This window comes from Peromyscus californicus, unplaced genomic scaffold (assembly GCF_007827085.1).
Source record: "Peromyscus californicus insignis strain IS unplaced genomic scaffold, ASM782708v3 Scaffold_10__1_contigs__length_136768540, whole genome shotgun sequence".
In the NCBI taxonomy this organism is placed as follows: domain Eukaryota; kingdom Metazoa; phylum Chordata; class Mammalia; order Rodentia; family Cricetidae; genus Peromyscus; species Peromyscus californicus.
The window spans coordinates 59,741,560-59,755,281 of record NW_026294391.1 but is presented as its reverse complement, the minus strand read 5'-3'; the positions used below and the strand labels follow the sequence as shown (position 1 = coordinate 59,755,281).

The following is a 13,722-nucleotide window of genomic DNA, read 5'->3' as shown; positions in this document are numbered from 1 at the left end:
CAGCTGGTGGTAGCTGCTTATTGTGGCCCAGTTCTTAAAAGCAGCCCTGAGAGAGGCTCATTGCAGGGGGAAGATCTTACTGATTTTCAATTTTTTTTTCCAGTTTTTTTAGCTCAAATAACCCCAGGCCAGAGGCCACGGGTTTTGTTTCTCTCTGCTCAGTAGGTGTCAAACATTGCAGTGAACCTCTGCTGAACTAACTGAAGATCCATCATGAGCATCTAAGAAACAGGAAATGGGGAGGTGTGGGAAGCAGAGGAATCACTGAGTGAATGTGTGTTGTTGAGTTGGGCACAGCCAAGTCAAGGACCAAGGCCTATTTGCCATGAGAATGGCAATGTTTTTATCTCCTGTGAGTGAGGCTCAGAGACATGACAAAGCCTCCCGTGGGTCTGAATATGAATGTGGACAGTGCGTTTACAAACAATTGATCGGTGTGCAAAAAGTAGCAACTGCAGCTCCCTCCTTGTTAGAACACAGTCCGAGGATGGAGTCGTGTGAGGGGTATTGTGAGTGCCTGTGAGAAAACTCCAAAAAGACAAGAGTCTTGTGACCTCAGTTTCTTCAAAACACAGACTTGTTCTTGGAATGTGTCTTCCTGCTCCTCCCGGGTATATTGGATAGGAGTGACTTTACTTCAGCTGTCGTTATTCGTATGCCTCTATGGAAAAACATGTTTCTGCCACATGCGGCTTGTCCTTGGATCGAACACCTTAAGAATCTCGTGTGATTCTTCTTAACCCTCAGAGTACAAATTGCCTGATGCTCTGAATAAAATTAGCTATTGCGTGAGACTTAGTCCAGCTCATTTCTGCACCTCCCTCCTCCCAGGTTCAAACCACCAACCACAGTGGTAAACACCTCCTCCCAGGTGTTTACAGTGGGGGACTGCTCACCTATAGAGACATCCTGAGAGACTCGCTAACTCCTCCCCTCTGTGCTACATGTAATCAACCCGCTGAGGTCCTGGATTGCTGCATCTCCATCAGAGTGCACATACCCCACCTGACCCCAGCTTTTCTATCTGCATGTCTACCTTTTGTTCATTTCCTCAGCACCCCTAGTCAGGTCAAGTCCCAGCCGTGCAGGTAGATCATGATGGTATTTGTTTTTCTTTATCTGGATTATTTCACTTAGCACAAACATCTTCAGTTCCATCCTTTTTTAAGACCGAATAAAATTCCATTGTGTATATGTATCACATATGTTATCCATTCATCTGTTGATGAACATCTATGCTGGTTCCATTTCCTAGGTATTGTAACTATTAGAACAATAAACATGGATGTGGGAGTCTTTCTGTGGTATGTTGACTTAGAGTCATTTGGGCATATGCCAGAACAGTATAACTGAGTCATATGGTAGATCAATTTTTAGGTTTTGGAAAACATTCATAGGAATTTCCATGGGATCTACACCAGTTTACACTCCACCAGTAGTATATAGGAGTCCCTTTCCCCCATATCTTCTCCAGCATTTGTTTGTTCCCATGATCATAGCCATTCGGGTTAGGGTGAAATGAAATCTCAAAGTGAATTGAATTTCCATTCCCTTGATGGATAAGGATGATGAACACTTATTCAAGTTTGTTTTCATTGCTGTTGCTGTTGTTGGTGAGAGGTTCTTATGTATCTCAGGTTCCCTCTAACTCACTATGTAGCTGAGAATGACTTTGAACTCCTGATCCTCATGCCTCCACCTCCCAAGTGCAGGGATTACAGGCCCGTGTCACCGTGTCTTATTTTCAGGTATTGATTAGCTGTTTGTATTTCTTCTTTTGAGAACTATTCCGTTCATTGGTCCATTTATAGATTGGATGATTGGGGTTGGTGTTTAACTTTTGTGGTTCTTTACATGTTTTAGAGAGTAATCCTCTGTTTATAATAAATTATAAATTTGTATTTATAATTGAATATATTGTGTCCCGTTCTGTGGCTGTATCTTCACTCTGGCGATTGTTACCTTTGTTGAACAGAAGCTTTAAAAGCCCATTTCAAAAGACCACACACTGCATTTATATAGCTTTTTAGTATTTTGTTTTTTAAGACAGGGTCTCATGAATCCCAGGCAGAAGAACTTGGACTCAATATGTAACCTAGGCTGGCCTTGAACTCCGGATCCTCCTACCTCAGAATCTCAATTACTAGAATGACAAGTGTATGGCACCATGCTCACTTTAGATAACTTTCATAAAATAAGAATATTATGAAGAGGCAAAACAAGTCAGTGGGTGTCGCTAGGAGTCAGGGATAATGGCAGTAACATCTGGCATGCCTATAAACAGATGGGAAAAAGGAGATCTTTGTGATGGTGAAATAGTTGTACATCTTGATTTGTGATAGGGATCTTTACACAATAAAAGGACATAGAACTCTAAGCATGTGTCATACCACTGTCAATTTCCTCATCGTAATATTGTACTAAAGTTACATAAAGGAAAATTTGGGTGAATAATTCATGGAACCCTCTGAGCTGCTTGTCTGTTTTCTGTAAATCAATTGTTATTTCAACTTTTTTAAGGCTTTGAAAACTAGATTAATTTTAAAAGCTATGTCAAATAAAGCGTAAACTTTCTTGAACTACTCAAAAGCTATCTTATGAGCCTCGTTATCAGTTTTCATTGTACTGCAGATATTCAGAAGAGCTCAGTTGTAGAGTCTGTAAGATGACTTACTGACTTGAATAGCTTTTTCCATTGTCACAACACAACTGAGGTATTTTAAATCGGGCTAGAATAAAATATATACATATCCCAAGCAAAACCTCAAAGTGGTACACCCTGCTTTCCTGCCCTGCCACTTTTATTGCCAGGAACTGAATCTAGGACCTCATACATGCTAACCAAATGCTCTTTCCACTGAGCCTCTGCCCCCTTTAAAAACAAAGCAAGATTTAGGGATATATTTTCCATGTGGTAATTTTCACACTTTGATGTGCTTGATTTTTATGTCCTCACACATGCCAACCCACACCATACACTATCACTGAACCACTGCTGCTAAGATTCCTTCCCAGGGTGAGACATAAGCAATGGCTACCCCTTCTCTTAAGTTCCTAATGACAAACCAAGACACAATCCTACCAAAGCTCACTCTGGGGTACCAATGGGTTGATTGGGCTTACAGAGCTTAAGGGAGGGGGTTACTTACAGGGGTGTAGGCATGCCTTCCCCCACCAGGAAAAGCCTTACCCAGCCAAGATGAGAGCTTTTCTGCAGCCACATAGATGGAGCCACCATCTAGACCTCTCCACATATATTTTGTCCTCTTCCAGGCCATGGTAGTAGGAAGCAGGATAGCGGGGATCTCATGGCCCCCTCTGTCTTCTCTGCCCCTCTCTGCTGGGGTGTAAACCACCAACAAGCACAGCTGGGATGATCTTTCACAAGGGACTGCAGCTGAATGCCCCAAGATGGTGGTTGCTTCCCTCATAGAACATTCACTCACAACGAACATACACTCTCAAAACAGTGCCACCACAGGCACTCCAAAATGCTTCCTCGTGCCCCTCTCTAATAAATCTCACCTTCATCTCCTCTTTATTTTTCTGTCTCCATAATTTTGCCTTTTCTAGAATTTTCTGAGAAGGGTCATTTGAGTTTGTCTTCTTTCACTCAACATAACATCTTTGAGAATTATCCAAGTTGCTGCGTATATCACTAGTTTATACTGTTTGTGGGTGTGCTGTATTGATATATATCCATTTGTTTATTCATTTACCAGTATATTTGAACCATTGCCAGGTTTCAGCAATTGTGAAAAGACGCTTCTATAGTTATTGAGAACTCGGGTTGTTGGATTGTTTGGGGTTTTGCTTCCCCACCTTAGTAGTGCTTGGCATCAAACCCAGGACATAGTACATGCTAGGCAATGACTACTGCCTCTGAGTTGCACCCTCATCCCTAGGTAGAGGGTTTTGTATGAACATAAATATTAAGATTTCAGTGGGATATGTTAAGTGTATGACTGACTTCACAAGGAATTGTCAAGCTGTTTTCCAAAGTGAGTATACAATTCCACATTCCTACCAGCAGAGTATGAGATTTCCAGCTCCTCTACATCCTTCTAGTACTAGGTATTACCATTTAAGTAGTCTTCTTAGTAGATGTGATGTCTCAAAGGGATGTCTCATTGTGATGTTTCCCTGTATTTGTTTGGTTGGTTTTGGTGTTCTGAGACAAGGTCTTACCATGTGTCCCAGACTGGCTTTGAATTCTTAATCTTCCTACCTCAGCCTTCCAAGTTCTAGGATTACAGGCATGTGCCAGCCAATTCCTGGCTCTCATTGTAGTTTTAATATGCACCTATCAAATGATTAAAGATATTTATCAACTTCCATGTGCTTAATTGATATTCACTTTTTGTGTATGTGCATGATGCATGTTCAAGTCTTTTGTCTGTTTTAAATTGAAGTGTTTGCATTCTTGTTGAGTTGTGATGATCAACTCAGACTTGTGTGCTGGAGGTATCTTTTGCCAGATATATATGTCGCCAATATTTTTCCCAGTGTATTTTGTACATTTTTCATTTTCATAACTCTCGATATTCCTTTTGAATATGTGTGATGTGTGTATACTTATTTGTGTGTGAGGTCATGTGGAGGTTCACCTTCCACCTTGTTTGACGCAGGGTCTCTCTTATTGTTTGTGGCTATGCTGCTTACTCCAAGCTAGCTGGCTCATGAGCTTCAGGGGTTTCTCCTGTTGCCACCTCCCATCTCACTGTAGGAGTGCTAGAATTACAGGCGCACGACACGATGTCCAGTTTTTTAACGTGGGTTCTGGGAATCCAAATCATCAGGCTTGTGAAGCAAATGTTTTTCCTGGCCGAGCCATTTCTCTGGACCTCACAACTAGGTTTTTTTTTTTCTTAAAGCACGGAAGTTTTAAGCTGAATGTGGTGATACAAATCTGTAATCTCACGTTGCTAAATTTCCTTCCCTAGAAGAGAAGTAAACAACGTCTATCCCTTTTCCTAAGGTCCCACTGACAAACTGAGTGCGCCGAAGTTCATCCTGGGGAACAAATAAGTTTATTAGGCTTACTTCAGAGCAGTGGCTGAGGGATTGATTAGACAGGAGCATAGGCAACCTTAAAGTAGCCACACTGTAAGGCTGTACCCAGCAGTGAAGTTAGCTTCCTAGTGGCTGTGTAGGTAAAAACCCCTCCTTTCGTCCTCCCCCACCTATGTCCTCTAGACCCTCCCCCAAGACCAAGGTCAATCAGGGAGGAATTGTATACAACTGGATCGGAGAGCTGTCTAGTTTCAGGCCAGCCTGGGCTACATCAGTCTTTGGTTGGTTGGTTGTTTTAAGCAGAAATTTTAAGTTTTGCTGAAGTCTAGTGCATTGGCATTTCACTTATGAGCCATACTGCATATGAATATTCTATGAGATCTCTCCTTAAACAAAAATTGAAATGATTTTCTCCTATATTTTTTCCTGGAAGTTTTAGACTTTTACATTTAAGTCTCTGGTCAGAATTCCATTGATTTTTATATACAGTATAGCTCGTCACATTTCCAAAACTCTCTTCTGTATATGGTTACATCTTATCGTTAGTTTATTTGAAAACACTTTGAAGGCTGAGCTGGGGCTGGGGCTGAGTGCTGTAACACTTCCCTAGCACGTGTGAATCCTTGTGTTCTGTCCCCAACACTGCCAAGGGAAAAGGGGGGCACTTTGAGGGAAGTATAAGAATTTTAATCCCCACTCCACAAGTGGGAAATTTGATTAGCAAAGCATTATGTGATTTCCCAATGTCCCACATATCATAATGGGTAAAATTGAAATGAATTTTCCAGATCCCCTGCTGTCCTGAGCCAGGATTTTTGAAGCTAGGCAGCTAGAACTCGGAACAGCAGCCTAGCAAAGTGAAGATGGTTCCCGAGAACAGATTACTAGGCGCTGCAGTACGAGACACAGGCAGGCACAGGCAGTGTAGTGGCCCTTCCCTCTGGCCCACTCTGGTTGTTCACTTGGAAGAAGAAAGAAGCTGGCCCAGTGCCTTTGCTCAGGTGACACTCACTGAATGCTTTTTGATGATGATGATGATGATGATGATGATGATGATGATGATGAAGAAGTCTTGGAATGAGTTCAGAGAAGGACTCTGAAAATAATTAGAGTTACAAAAGTAAATTAAAGCTGAAAAGTTTAAAGGAACTCAGATTATTTAACCTAGAAGAGAGAGGCTCAAGATGAAACCCGATAACAGCTTTTAAACAAACAAAGAACTTGGGCTCTCCTTCTGAGGGCTGAGCAAGGGGAAATGGGCTGGAAGAATGTGAGTAAAAGGGCAATGTTCCTCCTCGCCGAGGGCTGTTACCGATATGACGTCTCTAGAAATAAGATAAACCCATTGTGAGGTTGGAGGCCAGAGGTTTGCCATACATGGGCTTTGGTGATGGATTTCAGCATGTGGGTTCTATGGCTTTCTTGCATAGAGTTCCTGAAAATCTTCAGATCGATCCTGAATCTGTCCTATACTCTAGTACAATTCCAGGAGGGCATTTTCGGCTGTGATCTTTCCTGATCCTTAATCTTCACATTTAGATTTTTATTCCAAGGACTGAAACAAGCCTGGCCCCATCCTAAAGCTTACCCTACCCTCCTCACCCCTGAATCCAAGCATCGCAATTCAGTCCTGTTTCATACCTCACCCCTGTGTACATACCACTCTGGATATTGGTCCCCTTGGAAAGGCCGGAGAAGAACTGAGGTGGCGGCGGCGGCAGCCTTAGACATGACAGTAACCTCCAGTGTCTCTGTGCTCCTTTTCTCTGCAGCGTGGGTCGCAGCCCTCGCCATGGGCATGATCTTCTTCTGTTCTCCCATTGTGAGTATATTCACTGACCGCCTGGGCTGCCGTATCACAGCCACCACCGGAGCGGCTGTGGCTTTCATTGGCCTCCACACCAGTTCCTTCACCAGGTAAGGCCTGCGGCGGCTGGCTACTTTTCCAACGGTGAGGATTGGCTTCTTTGGGGGGGCTTTAGCTAGGAACACGATTCTCACTGCAGAATCCCCTGTGGCTCTGGCCATGTAGAGCCCTCAAAGATCTTGCTCCCAGGACTCAGGATGCAGTGCGACTCACCTTATGTGGAGTCTGAAGGATACATTTGCAAGGAATACCCACTTCCAAAAATATTGTGAGGAGCCTAAGCCTGGTAGTTCATAGAGCGGGTTCAAGTCCTGCTTTGACCACTGAATAGCTATAGAGTGATTGATGAGCATCCTTCTCTTGTCTGAGCCTCACTTTCTATATCTTTAAGAGATCACACGGTTTCTTCAGATCTCTCCAAGCTCCCCTCTAATGTGGCACACATCTCACAACCTTGCCTTTCCTCCCAGAAGTTAGCGACTTAAGTGAGCTAATGTGAATGACCTAGCATTCCCAAATGAATCTTCAGCTGAAAAACATAATCTCAGCACACAGCTAGTTACCATGTCTGGCCTTTTTCTGGGTGGCTCTGGCTCTGGAAAGATGGGTGGATGAGACAGAGAGGGATTCTCATGTCTTGGGCATGAGAAGGATGTTTAGCAACATTGCCCACTGAAGTATACAGATCCAAACCCCAGCAACCCAGCTGAAACTCAAATCCTAGATTTGTTTGTCCCACTCGTAGAACTTGGTAGTGCTAGATGAGAAGGCTCCCCATATACTTGTGCCGTCTTTCCTGTCAGCCCTGCACAAGCGTGTGTACAGAGAAGGGGAGAATAAAGACCCTCTCCTATAGCAAGAGAAATGTGAGATTTCTAAACAAATCTGTGGACTTTCTGCCGTACACTTTGCAAGCTGTGGTACCTCCTACTTCCAGTCTGCCTGGGTTGATATAGGACAATGATGGCCTGGAGACATGAACATGGCCACAGTGACTGAGCTAACTTGAAAGCGACTTGCTTTCTGAGTATGACTCCCCAGAGAAAGCCATGGCTCTCTGGGCTTAAATTTTCATACACAGTGGAGAATGAGACTCATGCTCTGTCTCAGCTAGACCCGATGGGAGTGAGCCAAGTGTCTTAATGACTTGAGCATTTCCGGCTGCCCAGACTACCCTCCAGCAGAGCTTAGATTTGGCGTGCAGTGGTGTGTTGGTTCCAGCCCATCCAACTGGGACAAGGGAGAGGGTGAACCATATCCTGCCTGGAACCTTCTCAGCCCTCCCAAGGCAGCAGCTCTAAACTTTCTGACGACCCTTCTGGTGGTCAGTCCCATTTGCCCCACCCACAGCAAGCTGGTACCAGATTCTTGTGGGGATGGGCTAGGCCTCTGAAGTCTCTCTACTCTCAGTGCTACATAGCAGAGGCTTGTTTCTTGAGGCAGAGCACAGCAAAGTGTAAACAAATTAGCAACATAAGGATCTCATTTCCCTCGCAGCCCACGTAGGCTGCGGCACAGGAGGGAAATGCACTTAGATGTGGTGTTTTCTCCCGGCACTCATCTCAGCCCACTGGAGGAGGCATTTTTCTCTCTAGCCCACGGCCCCCTATTCTGTTTGATCCTTCTGTAAGAACATTTTCAGAGCCAAGAAACTCTCTGGATGGTTTCGTGTCCAGGGAGAACATGATTCTGCTTGTGGCTAAAACTTCAAGTCATTCTTCCTATTGTCTCACATCGAACTCTGAGTCCTTTCGGATGATTGGAACAGGGCAGAGCACAGGCAGCGCTGACGAGTCTTTAGCAGGCCCAACTCAAGGAAGGGTCTCCCATCTGGAGCCCAGTTAGAAACATTCACCACACAGCACCCTGAACTAAATCCCATGTTTTTCCCCAAGATCCCTGACAGAAGAGAAGCCGTCAGCTTAGCTACAAGTTCAAAGTAGAGACAATCCCCTATTAACTAAACTAAGCCCCCTACTCACGGCCAGCGACTATGAGCAGATGGGAGGCAACAGTGATGATAGTTTTCTTGGAATCAAGAGGCCACTGGCAGCGCAGCACAAGTCCAGTTCTTCAGTATAAAAGCTGGGTCTGTGTCTGAAAAACAAGAAGAGCATTGGTTAATTTAATGGCCAGATAAGGACTATTGCAAAATATATGGAAGCATCCAAAAGAAAACAACTATTCACTAGGTTGTGCCAGTATTGTATGAGGGTAGATGGCTAGCCAAACTGACCTGCCCATGGCCTTTCCCCTTCTAACACTTTGCCTTCTGTTACAGAGGCCTGTGGCAGAGCAGGGCCTATGAGCAACGGCCTGTCTTTCTCAGCCAGGCCTGTAACTTGAGGCTTAACTTCTCTATCAATCAAGCAGGCTACTTACTCTAAGGGAACTAATCCATATTATATGCAGCAACAGAGACAGAAATCTGGAAATTAAAGGGACTTCTTAACTCACAGTCCCTATATACATCACCTGGAGCTTGAGATCAAAGGCTTGGGCTATCTGGACCTTGGGCAAGAATGCAAAGAAAGGAGGTTCTCCTGAGATAATTAGCCAGTCTTTGAAATATTAAGGGCCCTGAGAATAATGACACACCAAAGAACCCTAAGGAACAGCTCAGCCTTCCAAGACCAGACTCTTGGCTCTTTGCAGGCCTTTGTTGTTACTTGGAATAAAATTTTGGTCCCCCAGTCTACTCATGGTGTCTAGGTAGGAAGTAAGGCTTAAGGCATAGACTGACTGCTTGTAGCCCCTCACCTAACCTCTGCAAAGCCCATTTCTGGATTTTTCTTTCTTTTTCTATTTTTCTAATCCTCTTTCATGGGATGCTATAATCACACAGATCTGGATTAAAGTCCAAGATTTGGGTTGGTTTTTTTTTTGTTGTTGTTGTTGTTTTTAGAGACAAAGTCTTGCTGTGTAGCCCAGGCTTCCCTTGAACTCCTGATACTCTTGTCTTAGCCTCCTGAGTGCTGGGATTACAGGTGTGTGCCACCACATGTGTCCCAAGTCCAAGCTTTTTGCTAAGTGCCTGGACAAGGCAAACTTTATTCTTGATCAAGAGGGTGCATTCAGAAAAGCTGACACACATTTAAAGAAGATGCACTTGGTTTTTGGTCTAACTTGGGTGGTAACTATGTCTTTTCTCCATTGGCTGGGGTCTGACCTCATAGTCTTACTCAATTGGCTAGTCTTTTAAAACTTAAGGCTGCTGGGCATGATGGTGCAAACCTTTAATCCCAGCACTCGGGAGGCAGAGGCAGGCGGATCTCTGTGAGTTCAAGGCCAGCCTGGTCTACAGAGCGAGATCCAGGACATCCAGGCCTACACAGAGAAACTCTGCCTTTAAAAAAAAAAGAAGAAGAAAGAAAGAAAGTAGAAAGAATTGAAGGCCAAGCATTTTTTATCTGGAGTTACTTTAGGCAAATTACCTCTCAGGGCCTCTGCATCCCCATCTGCAAAGTGGGGTTCAGAGGTTCCCTATCTGCTCTACAGATTGGTAGCAAGTAGGACTATGGGTAAAGGTGGAGGAATGGAGGTTTCCAAGGGCAAACGAGGGAAGCAGGTAAATTGCCATCAGGCTGCTGATAGCTCTTGGTGTTTCTCCCACAGCTCCCTAAGCCTGCGATACTTCACCTATGGGATTCTCTTTGGTTGTGGCTGCTCCTTCGCCTTTCAACCATCGCTCGTCATCCTGGGCCACTACTTTCAACGTCGCCTAGGTCTAGCCAATGGTGTGGTGTCTGCAGGAAGTAGCATCTTCTCCATGTCATTCCCCTTACTTATAAAAATGTTGGGGGATAAAATCAAGCTGGCCCAAACCTTCCAGGTGCTGAGTACCTTCATGTTTATCCTTACGCTGCTCTCGCTCACCTACCGACCACTCCTGCCCAGCTCCCAGGACACCCCAAGCAAGAGAGGCCCCCACACGCTGCGACAGCGCTTTGTGGCTCAGTTCAGGAAGTACTTCAACATGCGCGTGTTCCGCCAGCGCACCTACCGCATCTGGGCCTTTGGGATCGCTGCCGCCGCCCTTGGTTACTTCGTCCCCTATGTCCACCTGGTGAGGAAGAAGCTGACCTCGACCTACCCGGAGTCCAAAGGGTCGGGGGGGGGTGGACATTGAAAGGGCAGAGCTTTGGGGTTGGGGATTTAGCTCAGTGGTAGAGCGCTTTCGCAAGTGCAAGGCCCTGGGTTCAGTCCTCAGCTCCGGAGGGGGGTGGGGGACAGAGCTTTAGGGAAAGGAAAAAAAAAACAGAGCCAAGCATGGTAGGTAGCTCAGGGCTGTAGTCTCAGCACTTGGGAGACTGAGATAGGAGGATAGCTGTGAGTTTGATGCCAGCCTAGGTTACACAGCAATACTCTATCTCAAAACAAATAAACAACAAAAAAAGGAACAAAGACTGAAGAAACAAAACAGTGATTGGTGATTGGCAGAGTAGTAAAGAGTACGGGTTCAAAGAGAGCCTCAGTGGGAAGTGAGGGTAGTTCCTTAGGGCAAGGCCCATGAGCCATGGCTTCTCCCATGATGAAAGTTCAGATAGAAACCAGGCCTGCCCCCCAGGAGGCTGACAAGAGGATTGCTAGTTCCAGCCTGTCTGAACTGCAGTATGAATTCAGTCCAGTCTGGGAAACTATCAAGAGTGTGTCTCAAAATTTAAAAAAAAAAAAAGAAAAGAAAAAAAGAAAAAAGAGGGCTAGAGAAGTAAATCAGTGGTCGAGTGCTTGCCTAGCACGCACGGGGCCCAAGGTTTAATCCCTAGTACAGAAAACAAAATGTTTAATTGGATAGATGGCTTTGGGGGAATAAGCATCACTGGAAGAATGGATCAGATGACCCAAGATGTGGTTTGTAAAGACTGTTCTGAGGAATGCTGGTCTCTGTGGTCAAATGATTTTGTTCAGGAAGTAGCATGTATGGGAACTCTCTAGATTCATATGTAGTAATCTCTTCACGATAGTGATAAGTCCTGCAGTTTAAAAGTCCATTCAGCTCTGTTTAACCAGCACCCACCAAACTTTCTTGGCCACAGAGCTGTTGGTTGTAGAGCAGCTGTTATTCTAGAGACTGTGAGGTTTTGTGTGAGTGTGCACGTGCACTAGGGATGGAACGCAGGGCCTTGTCCCTGCCAAGCATGTCATCTACCACTGAGCTACATCCCCAGCCTGTAGACCTTGTCTTTCCTAAAGCCTACTTTGAAAGAGTTGCCTGAAAGTTGGTGGACCCTCATCTCCTAGTGACCTGATATTTCGGCCTGTCAATTTGAAGTTATTGCATAGAGATGTCATCGAACACCTAGATTTTCTAAGTAGTTTGTCCTGTCAGGGCTTAGAAGGCTTGGAAGTGCCTATCTCTGTCGACTGTTTCTCAAAAGCCCAAATTCCAGAGAGTCTAGGATAAGTAGCCTTTGTGATTTCTAGAAGCAACCAAGGGGCTTTTCCTGAAGCTAGGGGATACAGGGAGGTGCTACTCTAATCAGAAGCTCTTGTCCTGGTCCAGGGAAATAAGTGGTAGAAAACTCTGGATATTCCTGCATTTAACCAGTCAGTTCCTCTTTCTCCTCCTGTTCTGGGGGTCCTGGTGTTATACTTTTCAGACGAAATATGTGGAAGATGAGTTCAAGGAAATCAAGGAGACCTGGGTGCTCTTGGTGTGTATTGGGGCTACCTCTGGCCTTGGACGTCTTGTGTCAGGTCACATCAGTGACTCCATTCCTGGACTTAAGAAGATATACTTGCAGGTGAGTGAGTGTCCACTTGTCCACAGCCTAGCGTAGTTTATCCCTGGGCTCTGGGATAGGATGTAGGGTGGGCCACTACAGTTCTCTGGGCCCCGACTCTACGCATAATAGATACTTAAATTCTCTGAGCCTTAGTTTCCCCTGCTTCTGAAGACAATCATCCTTATTCTCCTTCCTTCACTAAAATAGAGAGTCAGTGTATATGGAACCTTGCAGAACATATAACAGGTAGTTGTGTGTTAGTAATAACCCAACAAATTAAAATAGAAAACTCAGGCCACACGTTAAATGTGTCCCCAAGTAAGGATTTGTTTGCTTCCCTATACTGTCTTGAAATCTGAACCACTCTATAGCTTAGTGCCTCTCCTTCTAGGCCAGGCCCAGATCTATCACCTCTCGAATTTCCAGAACTACTTCGTTAGCATCAGGCACTGGCTCTGAAATGCCATCCCTGACAGAGACAGGCAGATCTCTGTGAGTTCAAGGCCAGTTTGGTCTACATAGCAAGTCCCAGGACAACCAGAGCTATGTCAAGATACTCTTTCTCAAACAAGTAAACAAACCTGAAATTTCATCCTACCAATGAACACCAAAATCATGCCAGAAAAAAACAAACCTTACTCCTTCTCTCTAGCCCTCACTGACTTTATTTGTGCAGTGAGAATAATTCTCCCCTTTCCTAACTTATCATAAAAGTGAGCATCAAAACAAATAGAGTGGTGACCCATTTTAGTCCTTCTGACAGTGATACAGATGTCCTCACACTGTGGGCAGTGACTACCCAAGTATTCTAGTGGTCCCTTTGTGTGGCCTGGGTTCTGGCTGGTTTGAATACAGGCAGTGTTTTGTCTACCTAGCAGCGGTAGTACCTTCCTGGCCTGGCTCATGGTTCTGATCCTGAAACCAGGCTTGCCAGGAGATGCCAGACTGTAAAGCCCAGTGGAAAAGCAAAGGCAGCTACAGAACACAAGCAGTCACAAATTACCCACCAGAAAGAGGTTGAATTTGGGCTCACTTATCTCCTGAGAAAGCCCTGAAGGTACTTCTGAGAGGCCCTATTTGTAGTGGAGAGTGGTCTTCGACAGTGCCAAATGAGTT

The 13,722-nt window shown here is 44.8% G+C and overlaps 1 protein-coding gene across 1 annotated transcript in view; it reads left to right on the top strand.

Annotated features, from left to right (window-relative positions):
* Slc16a2 (solute carrier family 16 member 2) overlaps window positions 1-13,722 on the top strand; it is a 120,342-nt gene that overhangs the window by 98,412 nt on the left and 8,208 nt on the right. The window contains exons 2-4 of the mRNA XM_052734357.1: window positions 6,786-6,930; window positions 10,496-10,946; window positions 12,481-12,624. Of these exons, the coding sequence (XP_052590317.1) occupies window positions 6,786-6,930; window positions 10,496-10,946; window positions 12,481-12,624 (740 nt within the window). The remainder of the gene's footprint in view (window positions 1-6,785; window positions 6,931-10,495; window positions 10,947-12,480; window positions 12,625-13,722) is intronic.